Source organism: Pistacia vera, unplaced genomic scaffold, assembly GCF_008641045.1.
Source record: "Pistacia vera cultivar Batoury unplaced genomic scaffold, PisVer_v2 Contig195, whole genome shotgun sequence".
NCBI classification, from domain to species: domain Eukaryota; kingdom Viridiplantae; phylum Streptophyta; class Magnoliopsida; order Sapindales; family Anacardiaceae; genus Pistacia; species Pistacia vera.
In genome coordinates, this window is record NW_022195996.1 from 693,559 (window position 1) to 721,134 (window position 27,576).

General features: G+C 36.5%; 2 protein-coding genes and 1 pseudogene across 2 annotated transcripts; all 3 read right to left on the reverse strand.

Moving 5' to 3' along the window:
• Positions 1–2,514: 2,514 nt before the first annotated feature.
• On the reverse strand, positions 2,515–3,162 carry LOC116127717 ((-)-germacrene D synthase-like). Its single transcript, XM_031413355.1, has 2 exons — positions 2,954–3,162; positions 2,515–2,856 (listed from the first exon to the last, which is right to left on the reverse strand). Exons 1-2 carry the CDS (start codon positions 3,122–3,124, stop codon positions 2,578–2,580), a joined length of 450 nt encoding a protein of 149 aa, XP_031269215.1. The 5' UTR covers positions 3,125–3,162; the 3' UTR covers positions 2,515–2,577.
• A 5,233-nt stretch (positions 3,163–8,395) lies between these two features.
• LOC116127713 lies at positions 8,396–14,301 on the reverse strand (annotated as a pseudogene).
• A 6,864-nt stretch (positions 14,302–21,165) lies between these two features.
• On the reverse strand, positions 21,166–26,169 carry LOC116127712 (MLO-like protein 10). The gene is made up of 15 exons (XM_031413353.1): positions 25,978–26,169; positions 25,504–25,561; positions 25,186–25,409; positions 24,325–24,441; positions 24,157–24,217; positions 23,900–23,988; positions 23,685–23,759; positions 23,508–23,596; positions 23,324–23,373; positions 23,176–23,216; positions 22,922–23,095; positions 22,312–22,347; positions 22,120–22,187; positions 21,826–21,886; positions 21,166–21,620 (listed from the first exon to the last, which is right to left on the reverse strand). Exons 1-15 carry the CDS (start codon positions 26,167–26,169, stop codon positions 21,195–21,197), a joined length of 1,761 nt encoding a protein of 586 aa, XP_031269213.1. The 3' UTR covers positions 21,166–21,194.
• Between the last annotated feature and the right edge of the window lie 1,407 nt (positions 26,170–27,576).

The following is a 27,576-nucleotide window of genomic DNA, read 5'->3' on the forward strand; positions in this document are numbered from 1 at the left end:
CATGTAAACCCCTTTGAACCGCGAAAGAAGCAACAACCTACATACTCTCCACCAAAACTTTCGAAATGTCCAATTTCCATCCTCGGTCTCTAACTATGAACAACAGCCAAACATCACCTTCAAAATTTAATATGCACACTGGTCTAACTGGTGTCCGCTTCCACCTCAGTCCTCACATCAAGGGGGCTGTTCAAAGCCTTTAATTTCCCCGGTGTTGCGTTCCATGCCTTTTTCATCTCCACGAAATTTGCATGCAAAATTTTTCATGTTTCAGGTGCGTAGGAGAGTCGCCAGAAATGAGTATGGGAAGCGGACGGTTAGGTTGCCAGGGATGGTTCAGTGGAGGAGAGGCTAAACATGTGTCTTTGTTTTCCATTTCAAAAATAGCACTCCTAGAAAAGTCCAACCCTAGTTTTGTTTTCATTTGTCATTGATAACGTGCATGCATCACCAAATAACCATTATATAAAATAATGAGGTGTAGAGCAAAAGAATGGGGATGTGATGCCCATAAACATGATCGCATTGGTCCACCGAATTTCTATAACCAATTGGAAATGAGTTTAAACCAACGTGTGAAGAATATATAGTCAGGTTGGATGAAGGCAGACTGGACTCCATGGTTGGAATTCAATTTGACAGACCAAGCTAAATTTCTACTTCTTCTTTTTGTTTAATCAATTTGTTTTCTCTCACAAAGTGTTCTTTTTTTTTGGATATAAGTTTATAGATATTACTATCTATTTGCCCTCTCTAGGTAAGTAGTTGAGTTCTGGGAATTGACTTGCCGAACACCAGGATCGTTCTCAGCTCATTTAGAGAGTAATCTTTCTGATTTCTTAGTTTGTGTTCCTTGCGTATCTCTATCATTTCATACGTGGTGCTGAAATCATCATGAAACCAACCACCAAAGTGTGGTGCTTCAAGCATCTTTTAAGTGCTCTAACCATTTCAAAGCTCAAAATAGCACAGGCGTTTTAAATCATCTTATAGTTGATTTTATCTCTTCTGGGTGCAATCCACATATTGTAAATGATCTGACAGAAAGGATGTTACCTACCAATTTTGATAATGTTTATTTGTTAATTAATATTGAGTTTATCTTAATAATTTAAATAAATTAGATTATGATATAGGTAAGTTTTATTTTAGTTGAATAAGACAGTCACGTATTTATGATTCTTTAGTTGGGGTTGAACGTGAATTTTGGTTCGTTTAAATTGTTAAACGTGTTTTGCTATTTAGTAAGAAAGTATGGTTATAAGCTCTCATATATTTCATAGATTTCTATTGGAATGAAGATGATGATTATTTAAATAAAAGGTTCTATTTGAACTCTGGAGGTTTTTAGCTCCAGAAAATTGAGCAATAATTGCTTTCTTATCTATTTAATATCAAAATAGGCTGAGGAAAGAAAACTTCTTCAAACACCTCTGTAACAAGTGGTATCAAAGTCAGGGCATGGACCACTGAATTTAGAAACTTGAGTAATCGGTGAAAGCTTTAGGAGTGGATCAACAAAAGTTTATGAACGAATTCCAAATTTTGTTCAGCAAACTCATGGATAAGATTGATCAATTAATAGGTCAATTTTTTTAGGAGAATAGAGAAGCCAAGTGCCCCGTTCAAACCCTTGCAGTCATTATTAAAAATTGCCCTGTTAAGCTACTACAGTCCAATCATCTTTCGCTCAAGCTATTGTAGTCCAATCTTCTTCCTCTCAAGCCAGCATCTTCCAATCTTCTTCTGCCCAAGCCACCGCAATCCAATCTTCCTCTCAACAAGCCATTGCAATCCAATCTTATAAAGCCACTGCAATATCGGAAAGTATATGGAATTTGTTTGAACTAATTTTTCCAGCAACTCATATTAAGTTGTGGTTGTCCTTTGCTCGGAGTTGTCTGTTGTACCAAAACAAAATCCTTGAGGACAAGGATTGTTTCAAGAGAAGAGGAATGTTACGTACCCATTTTGATAATGGGTAAATGTTAATTAAATTGTATTTTAAGAGTTTTCTTATGGATTTATTTGTTAATTAATATTGAGTTTATTTCAATAATTTAAATAAATTAGATTAGAATATAGATAAGTTTTATTTTAGTTGAATAAGTCAGCCATGTATGTAGGATTCTTTAGTTGGGGTTAAACACGTATTTTGGTCTGTTTAAGTTATGAACGTGTTTTGCTATTTAGTGTGGAAGTATGGTTGTAAGCTCATATGTATTTCCTAGATTTCTATTGAAATAAATATGATGATTATTTGCATATAAAAGGTTTTATTTGAACTCTGGAGGTTTCTAGCTCCCTCAATTGAGTAACCAAGAAAACTTCTTCAAGCACTATCTGTATCACCGTCACTATTGCAGTTTCTTTGTACTTGGAGTTGGAATAGATCTCCCTATAAAGAGGTATTTATAGGCAGAGCAAATGGACAACTAGCTAACAGTAGAAATCAAATAACTGAATGCTTGATGACAGCATTATATATAAATGTTTTCAACAGAACAAGTTTATTTTATTATTGCTTGAAAACACAGTAGATACGCATAGAAGGTAATTGATGAATGGTAGTAAACTTTAGAGCTGTACGGGGTCCCTGAGCAATGAGGCAACATGGTCTTTTGTCAAATAAGAATTGGTGTAGCAGTCATCATCTTTGTAAAGAAGCTCTATTACACGTGTAAAATTAAGAATCCGTTCAAGCAGAGGCAGTGGAAAAGCAGTTGGTTTAAGGAAAGCTTCATTTATATCTTTCCATGCATTTGCAATTTGCTCACGAAACACTTTAAGTGTCTCTTCTTCCGAAACACCATGGTCCTTCATGTAACATTCAATTGCTGAGGCAACATGTCCTCTCTTTTGCTCATGCTATTCCATTTATATGCAAAGTCAATCGTTAAAAATATATATTGATCATTTCTGAATTAATTAATTAATTTAGTTCAGTATGTACCTTGTGACCCACTATGTCATCCATGAGTCTGCAAATTATTGAGGCAGCCTTCAAAACCTTAGGGTAGCTGAATAACCATTCAAAGGCTTCTTTGGTTGCAACATCTCCCATTCCTACAAAAGATGTTGTGGTTAACAATTGGTACGCACTGGTAACCAATGCTACACTCATGTACTCATCCAGTGTTGGAAAATATTTTTCATGACACCATTTGGCTTCAGTATGATAATTTCTAANAGTTGTCAATGGGTAGGTTTTGGTTCCAAATTTTTGGAACCGTTACTGTGCGGTTCCGGTTCCGGTTCCTATAGTTAGGAATCGAAACTGGAACCAGAAACCAAGAACCGAGACTAATATAAAATAAAATTAAATATTATGGGGGTTAATAAAAACTTTTGTAGAATAAGTAATGTGAATACATTTATATTTATATTTTATAACATTTAAAGTAAGTTGATTTGACTTTTGAGAATCTACTTTTACAAAGTAATAGAGTTTATAATTTTGAATTTATAATTTATAATTTTATTTTTGTTAACAAGTGCCAGGTGGAGGGTATTTGTAAGTTTTTAACGGTTTTTTTACCATTTTAAAAACTTTTGGGGGATCATTGTAATTTTACAGGATACCCAGAATTGAAACCGGAACCGTTGTTACAGGTTCTGGTTCTGGGTAACTAGGAATCGGAATCGTCGGTTCCGATTCTGGTTCTAAATTTCAAAGAACGGTCAGTTTCAGTTTCGGTTCTGGTTCTTTTAAAAAGTGTAGGGTATTCGGAACCGAATACCCCTAAATAAAACTAACTATTTAAAGAAAGTAACACTTCCATTTCGGCATTTCATTTCCCACTTGTTTACATATTTTATTGGTCCGTATATTTTGCTAATCTTATGGGGCGGTTTTGGTTTGGTGAGCCTGGAGAGAGAAAAAGCGAGATGAGTCAACGTCGATTGTTCAATGATTATTAAAAGAGCGCTTGAAGATGAAGATTGAAGACGAAGATTGAGACAGTAAACGAAGATACCATATCATGGAATTGCCAAATGGTTAAATACAGAAGTAAATTTAAAGATCTCAGTTGCGATACAAATATCATCTTAGAGTCAGAATTATAGCAAAATACATTGATGAGTATCCATAAATTATGATACCAGAAAAAGAAGGTGACAGCATAAAATTCCAAATTATCAATATTTTGCGGCTTGAATGGAGGGAATTCTCTTTCCAAATATGTAATTAGGCCAAATGGGTTTTTGGCTGTGGTTAGGTTGGCTTGGCTCCACTAATAATCTAGTGTTGTGGAGTGTGGACCCTCTCAGTCTCAAGTTTCAAACTCAATGGCTTCTTGCCTTTGGTGATTGGACCGTTCATGAACAAGAGTAAACCACTTTTTCCCACCCAAGGTTTGGTGTAATGACACTTTTCTACCAGTCAAGTTTCAAAATAACTCTTTTCCCACACATCAATTTTCAAAATGACACTTTTCCCATCCACCGTTATGTTTCGTTAGGAAAATCCATTATGTCACATAGTATAAATAATGTAAAGACAAAAATATCATTCTCTCTTACTCTTCTCTTTCTTCTTTCTCATTTGCCACCTCTGATTCTAGTGACTGGAAAAACAATCGCACACAACCACAAACACTTCTAATCCGATGACTGGAAAAATAATTACACACAACCACAAACACTTCGAAACCAACTTTACTAGTCGATTTCCAACAAAACAACTCCAAACAATTACACCCAAATCATTAATCAAGTAAAAAAACCCTAGGAAATGAACCGGTGATCAACGATGTTCGACAGGCAAACGGGATTGGCTTGGTTGGGGACTTTAGAGAGGAAGTGCCTGTGGTGGTGTCAACGCTGATTTTGAATGACGGGATTGATAAAAAAAGCTTGGGGCCAGCGAAACAAGCCAAGCGCAGAGATCAGCACACAGCGGGCTAAAAAGTGTGGAGTGGTAGGGGTTTTGATTAGGGAGGTGAGGGGAGTATTTTGGTGGCATCAAGGGAGGTAGACGACACCGGAAACAAGTCGATTTAGCTTGGATTGGTGGGGCGATAAGGGTGAAAATCGAGTCGAGCCACTCGAATTTGACTCAATGTTGGCTCGAACTCGACTCGGCATTAGTCAAGTCGAGTTCGAGTAGTTAATTGAGTCGAGTTCGATCATAGTAGAACTTGACTCGATATGTTCGCGAGTATTTACAAGTTCGATGATTAAGTTGATAGTTTTTAAAGTAATAGAGTTCATATGTAATTTAAAAGTTATAAAATTTGCAAATCCACCCTTGTTAAATGAGCTCGAAATCGAAATCGAGTTCGAACTCTAACTCAATTAAAACTCAATTATACGAACTCGATTTCCAATTTCTAGTATCGAGTTCAAGTTCGAACTTGATTTCTTAGGCTTGATTAGGCTCAAACTCGTTATTATAGCGATCGAGTCAAGTTCGATTTACCAGATACTAGACTTGATTTCACCCCTATGAGCGAGGGGTTGGGTTTTTTCCTTGGAAAACGGCTTAATTTCAGCCAAATCTTGGACAATTAGGCTAGAATAAGGCTAAAAGGATGAAGAAGTGAAGATTTCCGTTAGTTTTGGTGAGAAAACAAGTCGAAATCAGTTTGAACCGGCCAGCAGTGACAATGGCGACATTGTAGCAGTTTGAGTTGATTTAGGGTTTTTATACAGGGGGTGACGGTGGCAGTAGCATTTGAGAGGATTTAAGATTTTTATATAAGGGATAAAATGACATAAATACCCTTAAACTGCTTTTTGAATTTACTATTATGTCTTTCTCAAGTTAAACTTAATGGATGGCTCTTAACATGAGTGGTAAAGTTGTATTTTGAAACTTTTTGAGTGAGAAAATGTTATTAGGCCAAACCTTGGGTGGGAAAAAGTCGTTTACTCGAATAATATATTCACGGCCCACGTCACCTTCATAATTGCTCCAAGTCTTTCTCTACAGTGTGTGAAAATTATGCTTAAAAATGCATTGATTAATTCCACGTAACCTTTGTGCTATTGAGCCAAACTATACTTTTAACGTTCATGAAATTAATGTTTGATTGCTACCTTACAGTGAAGATATTTCCAACCACCGTCCATGATTCATCTATATAATTTAGTTATTGGGGTCATGCGAATTGCAGTAGGTGTAGGCCTGTAAATTAAAGCTTCTTCGTCGTCTTCGCTAAAGCTAAGTGCTCCTTAGTTGAGATGAGGTTTTCTTGGAGCTCATGCACATCACAAAACCAAAGGCTATTTAGATTATATATTCTGAATCTGTGAGACTTCAGTTTGTTTAATTATGATCAGTGAAACCGCGTATATATATATATATCTTCTACTAAAAGCAAATTAATGAAGCATTAATTAAGTGCTGCTGGGCAGGTTCTTTGGCTTAGGTCACCTAAATCTTTACACCATTTTCCCTTAGAATTAATAAAAGTTGAGGAGAAGTGATTGCCATTAATTTATCATATAGAATTAATTCGTAAAAGCAGGCTTGATTGGTGGGAGAATAAAGTACTCATCTCTTTCAGAAGTGGTGGTTCCACAGTTCCACTTCCATATACTGTATATATATTTTATTTTTCTGGTCCCACCATGGCAGAAGATAGTCAGATACAACAATATTATCTCGATTCAGGAGGCAGCCATCATATAAAAATATATATATCATAGTATTCTCCATCCCTCTTGCGTAGCTTTCTCCTGTATAATAACTTTAAAAGAGTGCTCATTAATTGACCCTGTACTATTCCTAATCGGCTTGCAGGAATATGGAGGCTCCATCCTTAGAACCCTTCAAATTAGTTACGAAAACTCAAGTCCTTGTTCCAAAATTAAAGATGTTCTTCAGTTACTGCTTTAATAAAAGCAGTTGGTGAGATCGGAATCGCCCTAGCTAAGTTCTGATATGGGATTATTGACCTATTGTACAAAGAAGAGGGGGTCCTTTTCTTTCAATATTTGGGTAGCTTGCATTGACCATTGAACCGCTGCTTGTAGTTGCAGATATATCTGTGCATGGTGGGGTTACATTTGAATAACTTGGATGAGCCGCGTTTCACACTTCAGTTTCAGGTTTGTATTCTAGAAAGTTAATTAACGTGTCAAATGATTGACTCAGGTTTGTATCACTCTGCCCTTAGTTTATGCACTTAGATTTGACCTCCTCAACTACTTTGTATGTATTCATACTTCTATATCTATATTTAATTCTTTACCTCATGGATCCAGATAATTCCCATCTCCCCAATGTGTATGAAAAGAAGAATTTCTTTCTAAGATATTTGTTGACCTATAAGATTCCTGATCTTGCAGGATGATTGGTTGTGTATAAAGTATTCTGGTATATAAAACAAGATAACCCATGTTGTTCTTCTGAATCAACATAGCATACTCGTTTTCATGGAAAATTCAAGTTTCCATTGTTACCGAGTCTTGACATGTCAATTTGGTAAAAAGTAGAATCAGTTTCTTTAGGAGTTGATGATTGACAAAACCTAATGGCCACCCAATCAACCATATTCTATGCAAAAAGAAAAGGACGCGGTAAGACTTTTAAGTAGATGTGAACACTTAACCTCAATTTCAAACATATAAATCATTATATTTTTAAGTAATTTATTGTCTGTTTTGAGGAGGGGCGCGTTGGGCTTATGATATGGTGAAATTTCATTATAAACCATAACATTTCATAAAAGTACATGTAAACCCCTTTCGTACGAGAAAGAATCAACAACCTCCTCTCAACTGAACTTCAGAAAATCGTGACAATTTCCCTCCTCGTTTCTCAACTATGAACAACCGCCAAACCATCACTAAACTTTATAAATTATGAATGATTGCATAACATGATCACATTGTTCCACCAAATTTCTATAAAACAGTTGGAAATGAATCAACCAACGTGTAAGAAATATATATTCAATGTTTTGGATGTTGACAAACAGACTCCATGGATGTAATTCATATGTCTGGGAATCTGAGATTTTGGAGTTAGTGTAAGGGATTAGCTAGATCATTTCACCATGACTAAAATTTTGCTATTGGATTTAGTAGTTTTATACAACTTGTTTTCAACTGGGATTTGTACAAATGTAGCTACAATTCCGACTGTTGTAAACGTTGGGGCTGCTTTCTCCTTCAATTCTACCATTGGCAAAGTTGTAAAAGTTGCAGCAGATGCTGCTGTGGAAGGTGTGAATTCTAACCCAAGTATCCTCGGTGGAACTAAGCTGAAGCTAACGATGAAAGACCTTTGTCTAATTTGCGGTTGAAACCATTTTGAACATCAATCTTCTATTATCGTAAGATTCATCCATGCCGTGTGATGTTTTAGATGCCTAAAATCTGTTATTCATTAATCCAATCCACTAACTCTATCATTAAGCAAAATTTGGGCTTAAAACAAAGCCCAATCTATATTTATCCCTTCAAATTTTACACCAGTGCTGAAACTATATCATGGTTCATTCGCCAGAGCAGGGTTAACAAATGAGAGGTCACCTTCATTGCTGTTATCTTCCCCATGATGGGGTTCATTTACTTCAATTACTCCATCGTTATTTTTATCCACATTTATAACAAAGCTGCCTGTTGGTGATTTCGGTGATGATGGATTAGCATCATTATCAGATGCCTCATTGTCGTCATAGGTGTATGAGCGTGTAGATTGACCTGTTGTTTTGAAACGTTGTAGTCTGTGTCCTCCTTGAGAGTGCACTGTTGAAGGGCTTAGGCTTACACTTTCCCCTGGCGTTCGAGTTGGGGACTTTCCTCGCTTCCGCTTCTTCACTCCCGTGTGCCACTTCTTGAGGGCCTCGGACGTTTGTTCATTAAAGATTGATCTCTTCATGCGTGAACCCATCTACAAGTATTCACACCAGGGATAATTTTATTTAGTTCAATCATGCATAACTTGTAGAATAACAAACATGAAAACAAATAATATGAAGCTCCAAAAATACTACTTGTTCTAACAAATTGGTCAAGGATTAATGTATTGCACACATCGTTGTTTTTATCCACATTTATAATTGAAAAATAAATGTACCTGCGTGACAAGGGCATACAGAGGAAGTGTGATGTAGCTGCATAGAACTAAGACCACAACCCTGCAAACCCAACAAATATTCAGCCATGAATTCATATTATGATACATTGTAAGAATGCTACATGAGTTATTGGATGGGTAAGTATTGACAATTAATGTCCTCATTGAACTAAATAGTTTGTTGTTCAGCATTTGATTGAAAGTGTTCCTGTTTCTGAGGAGACAAACATGGCTTACCCTAAAGCAACTTTCAATATTGCAAGCTTGATATTAGCAAGGAAGCAAGAATTCAATCCAAAAGAGTACTGCACACAAAGAAAAACTTCGTTATAATGTAATTGTGATACTTGCATTAATTATGAAAGTAGGAGAATCTGAGGAGGAGGGACTGTTATTTAATTGTTTAATTTGCATAGAAGGATTCTTTACCCATATCCAAAAGAAATATGTAATCTGGAAAGCATTCTGCAAGCACCCAAAAAGCACAAAAAGAGTTAGCTGGTCACTGGAACAGTTTTAAACTTTGCAAGTAAACAAATAACAGTAGAAGTATCCACTGTGGTTGATTACCGCAGAGAGAGGTATCAGAATTAAATGGCCATAAGCTATTAAACTAAAGAGTCACAGAATTGACCTACAAATCAAGGATCGAGTCCCCTATAGAAGGATCTTTTGAAAGAAAATAGTATGGAGATTATAGACCGAGGATGAAGAATTGTTGTCTATTGACTCGAAGATGAAATGTAGCACTAAGGCCGCATCAATTGAATGGATGCATTTAATAGTAAGGATATCCAAACCAAATTAATTTCACTTTATGGATCTCTTACATAAGAAACAGATGGGATGAAGAGCAAAAGACAACCCCTTTGAATGTTCTTTAAGTTATAAAATGAAGCTTCCGTTTATCATAATCTAGACACAGCATGCATAAAAGTCTACAGCAAGTAATTTAGTTCACTTGTTTGATCTTACTTTACTCCAATTTCACTCTAATCATATTTATTAAAGATCTTCTATCTACGAAAGAGGAGGTCATTCAGTACCTGAAACAAAGAGAAGTGAATGAGATGAAGCACTAATTGAGGCCGACCAAACCAAAAGTATTTGTCTGAGCCTTGTACAAGTGGCATCCCTTGCACCGCCACATATCTTTCTGTAATTTCAAGAGCCATCTTTGTCAAAATGGATTGAAGCTCCATTCCAATAGCTAAGATTATCTGCAACCAATTAATAGTATTCAGAATTTCAACTCTTCAAGTAAGTCAGGATGATAGGTTACAGAGAATAAATTTCTTACAATCACAGGGATTAAGGATGCCCAAAACAATGCTTGCCATCCTGAAAAGGAAAAAAAAAATATGTTAATGAACTATATCAACTTCTAGTTCAATTCAAAGTGCAGAATCATTTAGTTCAAAAGGCATTTTCCAGGAGAAGATGACTCACCATTAACGTTTACAAGCAAGAAAAGCACAAATGATGCCCACAAGACAGGACTGCCAATAACAAAAAAAAAAAAAAAAAAAAAATTAATTGATTAGGCAAGAGTGGTACAAGAAAACTGCAGAACATAGCTGATAAGAAACACATTAAATAAAAAGAGGATTACCTTACTCCCATCACTAACTTGAAGTCGTCCTCTAATGATCGGTTAATATATTTTTGGAAGTTAAATTTGCTTCCAGGAGCTAAATGAACCTATCATTAATACATAATTGTTAGAGTAGAACCACAGACTCAACTTTCCTAACTTTAGGAACTGTGAATTGTTTAACTGAAAACTCACATTGATGAATCCTTGCGCAACGTCAAGTAGTCAGACCTACTAACGACCTAAAAAATTGTCGAAAGAAGCATCCCTGCAATTGAGATAGAGATTTTAATATATATTGTATTGTAATGTCTTCTGAAGCCAATTCATTACTACTTGGGACTCATTAGAGCTTACTAACTCTAGAACAGAAGAAATGAACATGCGACTTACAATGTAAAAGATGTAGAAGCTTGGTCCAGAAACTGGTGTGTGCTCTTACAAAAGATGTCTGATGGTAAGTCTGTATCTAGGAGGATCTGCGTATTAATACAATCTGAATTAGCTTTAAAATGAGCATAAATGCAGGTATTCAGATATAGCTATGGCAAAATCATGTTCGAGGCTCAAACACCAAATTTCAAGCCACAATATTTACTAATGAAGAAAAAAGAAAAATATTCACTTTCTCATGGATAATATACCATTTGAGAACTCATAGTCATGGGTTGAAGCCTCCTGCTCCCACTTCTTCCACCGCGCATCTGTCCAACATAACTATTGGTTAGTAACTAAATCCAGTAGTTACCATAGGGAAAAGATAACATCATAATGATTATCATGGCAAGGTTTTTTGACAGATTTCATACCTTTAGCTTCCCAAGCAAGATGGTAACAACACTGTATAAGACATGAAATACTGCTAAAAATATATGAGGATCGTGTGATTGGTCCAATGCTTCTGTTGATATAAGCGGTTCATACCCCTGTAGACAGAAAACAGATCAGCTATTACTTGAATTTATGGATTTTGATTAGTACATAAAAGGTATCAACCATCAAAATTTAGGGGGTAAAAGTACAGCAGGTCTTGCATCTTAGTAGGACAATGTGTCCTTGTAACATATAGCTTCAAATTGAATGCCAGGAGATGAAGCTTGGTTCATTTTGCATTATCCAGGAGTTCATTCATCACTCAAAACAAATTTATAGTTCTAACTTTGTATATATATGTTAAATTCTATATGACTACATGCGACATTCAACAGAAAGAATATGCATCTGGGAAAAGAAAATTTATCATTGGTCACGTTGGCAGTAAAACACTGCACTGAAGGTTGTCAACATAATATTTCAAACCACATATAGTAATGGCTCATACATTGCAAGAAAGAAAATACAATACATGCTAGTTGCAACATAAATCTCCACTATAATTTGAGCTTTATATGCGCTCACCGACTTGCATGAAGGAGTGGTTGTATCCGAAGAGGATAAGTATCTACGATCAAACCACAAGAGTCGTCTACGATGTTCTGATTCGCTACTTGACTCTCCATCATTCACACTATCTGATACGCAAGGCAGCATAGTGTCTGCAACCTTGAAAGGAATACATATCTTGATAATGTAATTCTGCCCAAAAGTGAGTATGAGCGACATGAATCCCGGAACCAACAACTCTGCAGAAATTACATATTAAATGTCAATTAAGCACGCAGTTTTTGTCTCCACTCAAAAAATTACCAGAATTATAGAATAAAATTTATCTTCTTACCAGATTTGACCTTCTCAAGGGCTTCAAACAAAGCCGCCTTGTGCTTCTCTGTAAGAACCTGAATTTGTATTCCAGTAAATTGCCACAGTCAATCAAAGGACCGAATACAACAAAATTCTAAGATTAACAAATGTTAGAATTTGAGGTGGGCCTACCTCTTTACCCAATAAGACCTTGTTGAATGGGAGGATTACCCCTCTTATAACCCAATAGGCTTGAGTGTGCCTAGTCGATGTGGGACTCCAACACTCCCCCTCACGATCAAGCCCATATGTTGGGTTTGAAGTGGGCCTGACTCCTCACCCAATCACCCAATGGTCAAGCGCTCAGCTCAATTGAACCTGGGCTCTGATATCATGTTAGAATTTAAGATGGGTCTGACTCCTCATCCAATAAAGCCTTGTTGAATGGGAGGATTACCCCATTTTATAACCCAATAAGCTTGAGCGTATCTAGTCGATGTGGGACTCTAACACTCCCCCTCACGGTCAAGCCCATATGTTGGGTCATGCCTGTTATTGGAGGTAGTTGTCCTCACCCGCTAGTCAAGCGCTCAGCTCAATTGAACCTGGGCTCTGATACCATATCAGAATTTGAGGTGGGCCTGACTCCTCACCCAATCACCCAATGGTCAAGCGCTCAGCTCAATTGAACTTGGGCTCTGATACCATGTTAGAATTTGAGATGGGTCTAACTCTTCATCCAATAAGGCCTTGTTGAATGGGAGGATTACCCCCTCTTATAACCCAATAGGCTTAAGCGTGCCTAGTCGATGTGGGACTCCAACACTCCCCCTCACGGTCAAGCCCATATGTTGGGTTTGACGTGGGCTTGACTCCTCACCCAATCACCCAATGGTCAAGCGCTCAGTTCAATTGAACCTGGGCTCTGATACCATTTTAGAATTTGAGATGGGCCTGACTCCTCATCCAATAAGGCCTTGTTGAATGGGAGGATTACCCCCTTTTACAACCCAATAGGCTTGAGCGTGCCTAGTCGATGTGGGACTCCAACACTCCGCCTCACGGTCAAGCCCATATGTTGGGTAATGCCTGTTATTGGAGGTAATTACTAGCTCTAACTTCTCTCTCGCTGGTCATGCGCTCAGCTCAATTGAACCTGAGCTCTGATACCATGTTAGAATTTGAGGTGGGCTTGACTCCTCATCCAATAAGGCCTTGTTGAATGGGAGGATTACCCCCTCTTATAATCCAATAGGCTTGAGCGTGCCTAATCGATGTGGGACTCCAACAACAAACACTATTTGAACTACATTGAGAATCTTACATATTTACTAGTATAACGGTTGAAAAAATCCAATCTTGAATCATGACTAAATTTGAGTTAAAACTCAGCACTAAGTAGCAATATGAGGAATAAAAATCAAAGAACCTCAAACGCATAACATATAAACCAGAAATTTAATGTTTATTAAGCCTCAAAAAAGGGAAAAAAAAAAGAAAAGGAAAGAAAGAACCAAACATAACAATATAAAGAACTTGAATGAGAAGTTAACAAGATAATTAAAAGGGTCAAGGCAGTTATAGAACAAATATGAAGAAACTCTTGGCAGTAAAGAATTTCTAAAAGGATAATAAAAGTAAATGAACTTACAGTTCCAAGTTTGTGAAGAATTTTTTCCAAGAAAATAGAAATGATGATGATTACAGCATAAACAACAGCAACAGCCCACGTTGGTGTCTGACTAATCTGCCTCTCCGTTGAGGTACTAGTACTACTGCTTGAACTCGATGCTGCAATGGCTACATCACCACACACCAACAAAAGAGAAAGAGAGAATAGAAGCAACATTTTGGAAGGTTTGGTGTTGAATTCAATGAACCCAGAAGAATTAAAACAAAAAACAGAGGAACAAAAAGAATCAGAAGCTATGTTTGATGTTTGTAATACTCCCTCTTTTTAAATGAGTGAATATGTTGAAGAAGGCATGCATTAATTGACCGAAGTGACAACTTTGGATCTAGTAAGAAAAACTGCCTCAAAGAAGCTGGTTTTCGTTCAAATAAAACACGTTTGTACTTGCAACAAAATGTTGTCTTGGTAACCGCTGAGCATGCTAGTCAAGTAATCAACTATCTATGACCACATGGGAAATCTTCATTAATAAAACTAAAATATTTAAAGAAAGTAGCACATCCATTTCATTTGCCACTTGTTTACATATTTTATTGGTCCGTATATTTTGCTAATCTTATAGGGCGGTTTTGGTTTGGTGAGCCTGGAGAGAGAATCTGTTACTTTGTATTTATATCTGCTCCTTTAATCAGAAGCGGTGTAGCATATTTCCTATCCTCGGTTCCTCTGTTTCTCTCATTAATTATAATTATATGGTATCAGAGCATTTAATTGCTGCTGCTCTCTTCTCGAGCCACCAGTACCATGACAATAACCAATAATTCCAACTCTCCACCTGTTATTCAAAACACAAATGAACCAAACACATCTCTCATCTCCATCAATATCTCTGCCCAGACCCCACTCAAACTCACCACAACCAATTACATCTCTGGAAAGACTTCTCTAATCCAGTTTTTCCCTCCAGGATGAAGCATGTTGCCATTGATTTTCATTTTATTCGTGAGCAAGTTCAAAATGACACTTTGCGTGTTTCTCATGTTTCAAGTGATGATCAGCTTGCTGATGCCCTTACAAAACCTCTTCCCACGTCTGGTTTCTTTCACTTAAATTCAAGATTGGTCTCGTCACACGACCCTAATCTTGAGGGGGCATATTAGAGAAGTCTTCCCATTCCTTCTCATAAATTGTTGTAACTACTCCTATTTGTTTAATTTTTAAATTTGTATTTTAAGTTACAGCTGTACACTTATTTTTAGGGATATGTTTTCAATTTGTTACAATCTTTTGTATTTATATCTGCTACTTTAATGAGAAACGGTGTGGCATATTTCCTCTCCTCTGTTCCTCAGTTTCTCTCATTAATTATACCTCTTGCGTAGCTTTCTCCTGTATAATAACTTTAAAAGAGTGCTCATTAATTGACCCTGTACTATTCCTAATCGGCTTGCAGGAATATGGAGGCTCCATCCTTAGAACCCTTCAAATTAATTACGAAAACTCAATTCCTTGTTCCAAAATTAAAGATGTTCTTCGTTAACTGCTTTAATAAAAGCAGTTGGTGAGATCGGAATTGCCCTAGCTAAGTTCTGATATGGGATTATTGACTTATTGTACAAAGAAGAGGGGGTCCTTTTCTTTCAATATTTGGGTAGCTTGCATTGACCATTGAACCGCTGCTTGTAGTTTCAGATATATGTGAACAAAAACAAAATATATGAAGTGCAGATCTAACTGTGCATGGTGGGGTTACATGTGAATAGCTTGGATGAGCCGCGTTTCACACTTCAGTTTCAGGTTTGTATTCTAGAAAGTTAATTAACGTGTCAAATGATTGACTCAGGTTTGTATCACTCTGCCCTTAGTTTATGCACTTAGATTTGACCTCTTCAACTATTTTGTATGTATTCATAATTCCATATCTATATTTAATTCTTTACCTCATGGATCCAGATAATTCCCCATCTCCCCATTGTGTATGAAAAGAAGAATTTTTTTCTAAGATATATGTTGACCAAATCTGTAGTAAGATTGCTGATCTTGCAGGATGATTGGTTGTGTATAAAGTATTCTGATATATAAAACAAGTTAACCCATGTTCTTCTTCTGAATCAACATGCAGGATGATTGGTTGTGTATAAAGTATTCTGATATATAAAACAAGTTTTCATGGAAAATTCAAGTTTCCATGGTTACCGAGTTTTGACATGTCAATTTGGTAAAAAGTAGAATCAATTTCTTAAGGAGTTGATGATTGACAAAACCTAATCAACCATATTCTATGCAAAAAGAAAATGAGAAAATTTAGCTGCGCGGCCATCCCAAGTTTCCATTTAACAAAATGGCCTTGAAAATGTTTTTCATTTTTTTTTAATTTAGAGAAGTTGATGTGGCATAGTTAGGAATCATTAAACACGTAAAATAGGTTAAAATAAAAAGATTAAAACATATGTGGGCCGAATCATAAATAATGAAAGTTTTTAAAATTTGAAATTTATCAAAACAAGCCCCACATATTCACCTCGCTTAATCGAAATTCATTAGGGCAAAAAGCGATTTCTTGAGCCAAAGGGAGACACTGCGATTTTTCGATCGAACCTGCAAATTTGCACACCATATTCAATCCTAAAATCAATTTCTTGAACCCTAAACGGAATACAGTCGCGATTTCCGGTGATATAATCGCGATTTTCGATTGATTTCTTGAACCGTAAACGGAATCTATGTAATTTTCGGTGATACAGTCCACATTTCCGATCGAAACTGCAAATTTTGACACCAAATTCAATCTAAAACCATGGCTGACACTGACAATGAGGAGGAAAACCCAAGCCACTTCGAATCCTAGATTCCGGTGGCGCAAGCAGTTCAATGGCTGCTTCGGTGGATCATCTGATCAGGGAAGGTGGTCCACAGGCAGAGGAGACAACGACAGCACAATAACAAAGAGAAGAATCGTAAAACGGTTCTAAAGACGAGGAGTCAGGCGAGAATTCAGGTGAGGAGGAGGAGTCCGGTGAGGATTCAGGCTAGGAGGAGTCTTTTGAGGATTCATGCGATGAGGAGGAGGCCGGCGAGAATGCAGGCGACGAGGAGGCCGGCGAAGAAAGGGTATGTATTTGTTTTGGGAGTATTGCTCTGTACTGTCGCTTAAGCGATCATTTGTATCGCTTAAGCGATTAACCTCTTTTACTCATGGCCACTTAAGCGATCCTTTATATCGCTTAAGCGATTGATTCAATTTACTCTTGGTCACTTAAGCGATTTCAGATCGCTTAAGCAATCTTTTCGAGGCAGAATCATAGATATAAGATCACTTAAGCGATCTTTTGTATCGCTTAAGAGATTCTTTCAGTTTACTCTTGGTCGCTTAAGTGATTTCAGATCGCTTAAGCGATCTTGCACGAGGCAGAGTCAAGATCTTGACTCTTGCACGAGGCAGAGTCAAGATCTCTTAAGCGATCCGAAATCGTTTAAGCGACCACAATGGTAATTTTTTGTTGCTGATATTTTGTTTATTAGTTGTTTTGGTTTATTTTTGTTGCTGACATTTTGTTTATATCGATTGTGCAGATTGTGCGGACCATAAACTATAGAGACTACGAGTTGGACCTTGTAAGCGAGAAGGTACCCTACTTCCCTGCAAGGGTGACGGTCATGTCAAGTTGGGAAGTTTTTGAGAGAATAAATGACATTTTAGATGGAATGGCGCATGGTAGAAGAGATTTCCGTCGCACTTGTTTCGGTCAGTTTTTAAGAATCGGAACGAATTGGAAAAAGGCATTTTGGGGGCAGGGAGTGCATTACATGTTGCTGCACTCAGTAAAATGCAATAAAAAAAAAAAAAAAAAAAGAAATGTGGTTCGTGGTGGGCGGAAAGCCACTACGTTTTGGGATGATGGAATATGCCTTGGTGACGGGCTTAGGATGTGGGGAAGTGCCAGATAAGCATGCAGACGTAATAAGAAAGAGTCTGAGAGCCATAGGGTTTTATAATAAGGTTTTGACCGGCTATTCGCAAGTGTACGAAATCGTGCAAGTAATAAGAAAGAGTCCGACGCGCCACAACTTTCTCGTTTCGACTCTGATTCTTGTGCCGTTTGTTCCTACGCATTGTGAATCCCATCGACATCATTCTTTTCCCTTTAAAAATCTGTTTGAGCCTAAAAATACTCAAAATGCACCTGTGATCCCATAAATGGTATTTATGAAAGAATTAATCCAAAGTCCACACTTTAAACACATTTTTCCATAAACACATGTTTACAAAACCCCTTATAGCAAAACCGTAAGCAACAAAAAAAAATATTTAAACATCATATTCCCGTCCCACTTCAAAGCCATTTTGCTACCTTGGTTTGTCAGCTCAAGCATATAATGGTACGCTTCTAATACTGCGTACTCGTGCTCCGACGTGCCCCTCACAAAATCTTGTGCACGTTGTCTCCCTTTCCAGCATTTCCAGTAACTAACAGCACATCCCAACTCTGTGTGCACAAGTCTCTGAATGTCTTTAGGAGATGGACCTTTCCCTTCAATGAACCGACTTTTGACAAATTGTCCAATGACATCAGCGGACGCTTGTCGACACTCACCTGAAATATGTTCCAAACCACATGTGTGCTCACGGGTATATGTGCTAAGAATAAAATTTTCTGACTCTGCCAACTTTTTACAATAAACCCGCCACTTGCACTTTCGGTCACGACATGCAACCATCACAGCCAATGAATTTGACTTTGTGGTGATGAACTTAAAATTATCTCTCATGGCAACAAATTTTAGCTTTCTCACCACTTCCTCTTTGTTGTCAAATAAATACCATATGAGCAACTCAGATCCATCCGTAAAAACATGAGTTGATTCACTACTACCTCCAATTGTCCTCTCTTAACCTGTATAAACAACCATAGTGTTCTCTTCCTCACAATCTACGCCTTCTGCATAATTTGTATTTAAATGAATCTTTACATCTGTGGAAACATGTACGGGGTCCTCCTCCTCAACATTTTTATTCTGCCCCCCATCACCAACCTCTTCTACAGTATCCTCCTCACCACCCAATTCACCGTCTACTCTTGATTTTTCAACTAACAAATCAATGGCCTCGTAGTTCAAATTAAAACCAGGCAAATCTCCAGCTACTTCCTCGTTATTCCCTTCCTTTGAACCAACTTACAACGGTTTTTCTACAAAAGAAACCCTTAAAATCGGCCTCGAACCATTATCAGCCACATCAATCATATATAACTTCACACTTTCATCCGACTTTAATATAGCAGGAGGTACCTTATAATGTTCAGGAACTCTGCTTAAAACATACTTCACAACTATATCACTACGCGAGCAACTCAAATTATCTCTTCTAATTATTTCATCAATCAACTAATCAAAACTAACCTCTGTGCTCACAGCAATTGGTATAACTTCTTTGCTCTTCCCAATCCACTTTCAACTACTTTCTCCCTCTATCCACTCACCAAAATATTCAACACCCAAAACAACTTGTCTCATGTGTAATAATAGCCAACTACCTGTAATGCAAGAAAAAAAATATTCTTAAATGCTGTACTAAGGGTTCAAATATTTTAAAAAGAATATGCACAGTCGCTTATATGGTCTGCTGTATCGTTTAAGTGATCATGGTTATTTATACTGGATCGCTTAAGCGATACACTTGATCACTTAAGCGATCTTATGCCATTTACTGATCGCTTAAGTGATCTGCTCCTATACACTAGACTTTTACCAGATCGCTTAAGCGATCTTATGCCACATACCTGATCGTTTAAGCGATCTATTTGCTGCATTACCAGACCTACCAGATCGCTTAAGCGATCCATCATACCCATAACACATTTTCAGTTATCTCCACCTACAATCGATCCATCATACCCAGAACACATACCCAGAATAAATTTTCAATAAATTTCACTCCTTTCAACTTGCATTACATCAAACACAACCCAACAACCTAAACAACTAAATCACAGTCATAACCCAAACCCCATCCATTATTAAATCTTTGTAAATCTAAATATAAAATGTAAAGAGGAGATACACATACTTAGACGAAATGTCAAGAGAAGGAAGAGGGGGATCTTTGGCGGAGAAGATGTTAATGATTGAGGAAGAAGAAAGTGTTAATGATGGAGAAACAAGAAGATGTAGATGAATGAGGAAGAAGAAGATGCAGAGGAAGGAGGAAGAAGAAGATGTAGATGAAGCTAAAAAGAAACAGCAACCAAGGTAGAGATGCATTAATGACGGGAGGAAGAAGAAGGTGTTTGGGTTTGTTTGCAAGAATTTTGAGTTTTTTGGAATATACTATAATTTTTAAAATATTATATAATACTTCATTAATCCTAATTAAGCACTAATCAAGTTTAATTACCCTTAATCAATAATAAGACTATTTAGTTAACACTTTAAAACTTTATAGCCTTTTGATTAAATTTAAACTTGAGGTGACCTTTTAATAACTGCCTCAAAGAAAAGGACGCGGTAAGACTTTAAGTAGATGTGAACACTTAACCTCAATTTCAAACATATAAATCATTATATTTTTAAGTAGTGTGATTACTGCGGAATAGAAAGGTGATATCTGCCTATAACTGTCAGTCAAATCCGTTAGTCTAATGGAACGTTACATTAATATGAATGATTATTAAGGTTAACAATCTGTTAAACACAGATACTTTGTCTTTTTCTCCAATAAAATTTGAATCCAAGAGTTACAGTAACCTGTAATAATTCATCTGTCCATGGCTAATCCGTATTTGAAGGTTTAAGAATATTTCAAGTGGGATTGGATCTGGATCCAAGAAATAAGACCACTTTTACAGGCCCATGCGTTATTGGGTTTCTACTTGTTAAGTAATTTATTGTCCGTTTTGGGCCGATTGACGGTAGGGGGCTTAAATAATACTTATACCTCAGGGGGGCTTATTGATATGGTGAAATTTCATTATCTACCATTGGCAAAGTTGTAAAAGTTGCAGTAGATGCTGCTGTGGAAGGTGTGAATTCTAACCCAAGTATCCTCGGTGGAAGTTGGAACTAAGCTGAAGCTAACGATGAAAGATCTTTGTCTAATTTGCGGTTGAAACCATTTTGAACATCAATCTTCTATCATCATAAGATTCATCCATGCATTAATCCAATTCACTAACTCTATCATTAAGCAAAATTTGGGCTTAAAACAAAGCCAAATCTATATTTATCCCTTCAAAGTTTATACCAACGCTGAAACTATATCATGGTTCATTCGCCAGAGCAAGGTTCAGAAATGAGAAGTCACCTTCATTGCTGTTATCTTCTCCATGATGGGGTTCATTTACTTCAATTACTCCATCGTTATTTTTATCCACATTTATAACAAAGCTGCCTGTTGGTGATTTCGGTGATGATGGATCAGCATCATTATCAGATGCCTCATTGTCGTCACAGGTGTATGAGCGTGTAGATTGACCTGCTGTTTTGAAACGTTGTAGTTTGTGTCCTCCTTGAGAGTGCACTGTTGAAGGGCTTGGGCTTACACTTTCCCCTGGCGTTCCGGTTGGGGACATTCCTCGCTTCCGCTTCTTCAGTGCCGCTCTCTGCTTCATCACTGCCAAGCTCCACTTCTTGAGGGCTATGGATGCTGGTTCATCAAAGATTGATTTCTTCATGCGTGAACCCATCTACAAGTATTCTCACCAGGGATAATTTTATTTAGTTCAACCATGCATAACTTGTAGAATAACAAACATTAAATGAAACAGGAAAACAAATAATATGAAGCTCCAAGAATACTACTTGTTCTAACAAATTGGTCAAGGATTACTGTATTGCACAGTGCACACATCGTTGTTTTTATCCACATTTATGATTGAAAAATAAATGTACCTGAGTGACAAGGGCATATAGAGGAAGTGTGATGTAGCTGCATAGAACCAAGACCACAACCCTGCAAAACCCAACAAATATTCAGCCATGAATTCAAGGCAACCGAAAAATTTACAATATCAATTTAAGTTCAACCTCCAAAGCTTCAATAATGTTATGATACAATGCAAGAATGCTACACGGGTTACTGGATGGGTAAGTGTAGACAATTAATGTCCTTGTTGAACTAAAAAGTTTGTTGTTCAGCATTTGATTGAAAGTGTTTCTGTTACTGAGAAGACGAATATGGCTTACCCGAAAACAATTTGCAATATTGCAAGCTTGAAATTAGAATGGAAGCAAGAATACAATCCAAAAGAGTACTGCATAGAAAGAAAAACTTCGTTATAATGTAATTGTGCTACTTGCATTAATTATGAAAGTAAGAGAAGCTGAGGAGCGGGGACTGTTATTTAATTGTTTAATTTGCATAGACGGATTCTTTACCCATATCCAAAAGAAATATGTGATCTGGAAAGCATTCTGCAATCACCCAATAAGCACAGAAAGAGTCAGATGGTCACAGGAACAGTTTTGAACTTTGCAAGTAAACAAGTAACTGCAGAAGTATCCATTGTGGTTGATTACCGCAGAGAGAGGTATCAGAATTAAATGGCCATAAGCTATAAAACTAAACAGTCACAGAATTGACCTACAAATCAAGGATCGAGTCGCCTATAGAAAGATCTTTTGAAAGAAAATAGTATGGAAATTATAAACCGAGGATGAAGAATTGATGTATCTTGACTCAAAGAGGAAATGTAGCACCAAGGCCGCATCAATTCAGTGGATGCATTTAATAGTAAGGGTATCCAGTCCAAATTAATTTCACTTCATAGATCTCTTACTTAAGAAACAGATGGGATGAAGAGCAAAAGACAACCTCTTTGAGTGTTCTTCAAGTTATAACATGAAGCTATCATTTATCATAATCTAGACACAGCAAAGTCTACAGCAAGTAATTTAGTTCACTTGTTTGATCTTACGTTACTCCAATTTCACTCTAATCATATTTATTAAAGATCTTCTATCTGCGAAAGAGGAGGTCATTCAGTACCTGAAACAAAGCAAAGTGAATGAGATGAAGCACTAAATGAGGCCGACCAAACCAAAAGTATTTGTCTGAGCCCTGTACAAGTGGCATCCCTTGCACCAACACATGTCTTTCTGTAATTTCAAGAGCCATCTGTGTCAAAATGGATTGAAGCTCCATTCCCATAGCTAAGATTATCTACAACCAATTAATAGTATTCAGAAATTCAACTCTTCCAGTAAGTCAAGATAATAGGTTACAGAGAATAAATTTCTTACAATCACAGGGATTAAGGATGCCCAAAATGATGCTTGCAATCCTGAAAAGGCCAAAAAATATGTTAATTGAACTATATCAACTTCTAGTTCAATTCAAAGTGCAGAATCATTTAGTTCAAAAGGCATTTTCCAGGAGAAAATGACTCACCATTAACGTTTACAAGCAAGAAAAGCACAAATGATGCCCACAAGACAGGACTGCCAATAACCCAAAAAAAAAAAAACTGTCAGGACAGAAACATATTCGACATCTAATTGATTAGGCAAGAGTGGTACAAGAAAACTGTAGAACACGGCATGATAAGAAACACATTAAATAAAAAGAGTATTACCTTACTCCCACCACTACCTTGAAGTCGTCCTCTAATGATCGTTTAATATATTTTTGGAAGTTAAATCTCATTCCAGGAGCTAAATGAACCTATCATTAATACAGAATTGTTAGGATAGAGCCACAAACTCAACTTTCCTAACTTTAAGAATTGTGAATTGTTTAACTGAAAACTCACATTGATGAATCCATTACGCAACGTCAAGTAGTCAGACCTACTAACAGACCTAAAAAATTGTCGAAAGAAGCATCCCTGCAATTGAGATAGAGATTTTCAGATATATTGTATTGTAATGTTTTCTGAAGCCAACTTAAAATAATTGTATTACTAATTAAGAATTATAAGAGCTTTACTATTTCCAGAAACAGAAGAAAGGTGAACATGCTACTTACAATATAAAAGATGATAGGAAGCTTGGTCCAGAAACTGGTGTGTGCTCTTACAAAAGATGTTTGATGAGTAAGTCTGAATCTAGAAGGGTCTGCATATTAATACAGATCTCAATTAGCTTTAAAGATGAAAATAAATGCAGGTATTGAGATATAACTATGGCATAATTATGTTCGAGGCTAAAAACACCAAATTTCAAGCCACAACATTTACTAATGAAGAAAAAAGAAAAATATTCAGTTTCTCATGGATATTATACCATTTGAGAATTCATAGTCATGGGTTGAAGTCTCCTGCTCCCACTTCTTCCAGCACCGAGTCTGTCCAACATAACTATTGGTTAGTAACTAAATCCAGTAGTTACCAGAGGGAAAAGATAACATCATAATTGATTATCATGGCAAGGTTTTTTTGACAGATTTCATGCCTTTAGCCTCCCAAGCAACATGGTAACAGCACTGTATAAGACATGAAAGACTGCTAAAAAGAATATGAGAATGTGTAATTGGTGCAATGCTTCTGCTGATATAAGCGGTTCATACCCCTGTAGACAGAAAACAGATTAGCTATTACTTGACTTTATGGATTTTGATTAGGATATAAAAGGTATCAACCATCAAAATTTTCAAGGTAAAAGTACAGTAGGTCTTGCATCTTAGTAGGACAGTGTTTCCATGTAACATATACCTTGCATGAGAAATTATAAATTTTCCATAGAAGCTTCAAATTGAATACCAGGAGATGAAGCTTTGTCCATATTGCATTATCCAGGATTTCATTCATCACTCAAAACCAAATTTATAGTTCTAACTTTGTATATATATGTTAAATTCGATACTACTACATGAGATATTCAACAAAAAGAATATGCATATGGGATGTCGTAAGTCTTGTGATTTAATTGTAATCTAGAAACACACAGGTTAAATGTCATATGCATCGGCAATGAAAACATATCGAAAGATTGCTGAGGCATGAAAGATATCTATGCGTAATAAGTTTAATATTAAGTTTTCTTTGGCTTGTAGCACCAAGGTCACCCCCAGGCACCCACCCAACTCCAAAAACAGGAAAAGAAAATTCACCATTGGTCATGTTAGCAGTAAAACACTGCATTGAAGGTTGTCAACATAATATTTCAAACCACAAAAAAAAAAAACTCATACATTGCAAAAAAGAAAATACAATACATGCCAGTCACAACATAAATCTCCACTATACCATGTACCTACTATCAATTTAGGAAAATGTAGAAAGGAACCATAATTTGAGCTTTATATGCACTCACCGACTTGCATGCAGGAGTAGTTGTACTTGAAGAAGATAAGTATCTATGGTCAAACCACAAGAGTCGTCTACGATGTTCTGATTCGCTACTTGACTCTCCATCATTCACACTATCTGATACGCAAGGCAGCATAGTGGCTGCAACCTTGAAAGGGACACATATCTTGATAATGTACTTCTGCCCAAAAGTGAGTATGAGCGAAATGAATCCCAGAACCATCAACTCTGCAAAAATTACATATTAAATATCAATTAAGCACCCAATTTTTGTGTCCACCCAAAAACTACCAGAAGTATAGAAGAAAATTTATCTTCTTACCAGATTTGACCTTCTCAAGGGCTTCAAACAAAGCCGCATTGTGCTTCTCTGTAAGAACCTGAATTTGTATTCCAGTAAATTACCCACAGTCAATCAAAGGGCCGAATACAGCAACATTCTAAGATTAACAAACACTATTTGAACTACATTGAGAATCTTACATATTTACTAGTATAACCGTTGAAACATCCAATCTTAAATCATGACTAAAGTGAGTAAAAACTCAGCACTAAGTAGCAATATGAGGAATGAAAATCAAAGAACTTCAAACACATAACATGTAAACCATAAATTTAATGTTTATTGTGCCTCAGAAAAGGGGGAAAAAAGAGAGAATCAAACATAACAATATAAAGAACCCGAATGACAAGTTAACAAGATAATTCAAAGGGACAAGGCAGTTATAGAACAAACATGACGAAGCTCTTGGCAGTAAAGAATTTCTAAAAGCATAAGAAAAGTAAATGAACTTACAGTTCCAAGTTTGTGAAGAGTTTTTTCCAAGAAAATAGAAATGATGATGATAACAGCACAAACAATGGCAACAGCCCATGTTGGTGTCTGACTAATCTGCCTCTCCGTGGAGGTGTTACTGCTTGAACTCGATGCTGCCATGGCTACATTACCACACACCAGCAACAGAGAAAGAGAGAATAGCAGCAACATTTTGGAAGGTTTGATGTTGAATTCAATGAGCCCCAGGAAAAAAATAATCAGAAGGTACGGTTGATGCTTGTAATATACTCTCAGGTATTAAATGAAAACACGTTTGTGATTGTACTTGCATGCTAATCAACCATTTATGACGCCATGGGAAATCTTCAATGGCCCACTTGTTCACATATTTTATAGGTTGTTTTGGTTCATATATTTGGCTTACTTTATAAGGCGGTTTTTGATTGGTGAGCTTGGAGAGAGAAAAGTAAGATGAGTCAACGTCCATTGTTCATACATACCTAAATGTACTATTAACAATTGAGTTGACTTCTTGTTTGGACTTGCATAAAGTCACTATATTGTTAAGTATAACTGATTACTAGTGTGATTACTGCAGGGTAAAGATGGAAAAGTAACCCGTTCGGCCCGGCCCGACCTGACTCGACCCATGATGGATTATTAATTTTGGCAAGTCGGTCCTAACCCACCTGCCAACAAAGGTAGGCCGGATTAGGCCTGCCATTTTTTAGGGATTGGTTGGCCCAGCCCGGCTTGCCAAGTTAGAGTAACCCGCCCGGTCTGACCTGACCCGACCCATGGTGGGTTACTAATTTTGGCAAGTCGGTCCTAACCCGCCTGCCAACAAAGGTAGGCCGGGTTAGGCCTGCCATTTTTTGGGGATTGGTTGGCCTAGTCAGGCCCGCCAACCCTAACTTGTTGGGTTAGGCTACGGGTTGGGCCGGGTTAGCCCCATTTTTTTATTTTTATTTTATTTTGTTTTGTTTAGTTAACTTTTTAAATGAATAATTAACAATTTATAAATGAATTAATGTAATTGTTTTTAGTTAACTTTTCAAATATTAATAATTCAATTAAATTAATTTTTTTTCTGTTAACATTTCAAATATTAATTCAATTTTAATACAATAAAATTATAATATAAGAAAAATTAGATTTATTTATTTATCAAAAAATAAAATAAGAAATTACAATAATTATTACTTCTTTAAAAACCTCACCAAAAAAAACCCAATGGGACAAAAACTTGGTAAAGAAAAAAGAGTGCAATAATTGACAACTAATTTAAAAGTTACAATTTACAAAACGACTAAGTTAGGGGTGGTTTACACATACAATATTTTTATACAATATTATATAACAAAATAAGATTGAATGATTTTAAATTTAAATCAAACTTTCACTTAATTATCTTTTGCCACATAATGCTATATGAGAAATATTGTATGAGAATGTTGTATATGTAGTATTACTCTTATCGGTTTGGATCATCAATGGTTAATTTGTTAATAAATCTTTTTATAATGGGTCGTATTAGGACTTAGTCTTAAAAAATGTTTGATTTTTTAATTAAATATATTTTAGTGCTAAAGTATTTAAAAATTTATTATAAATAAT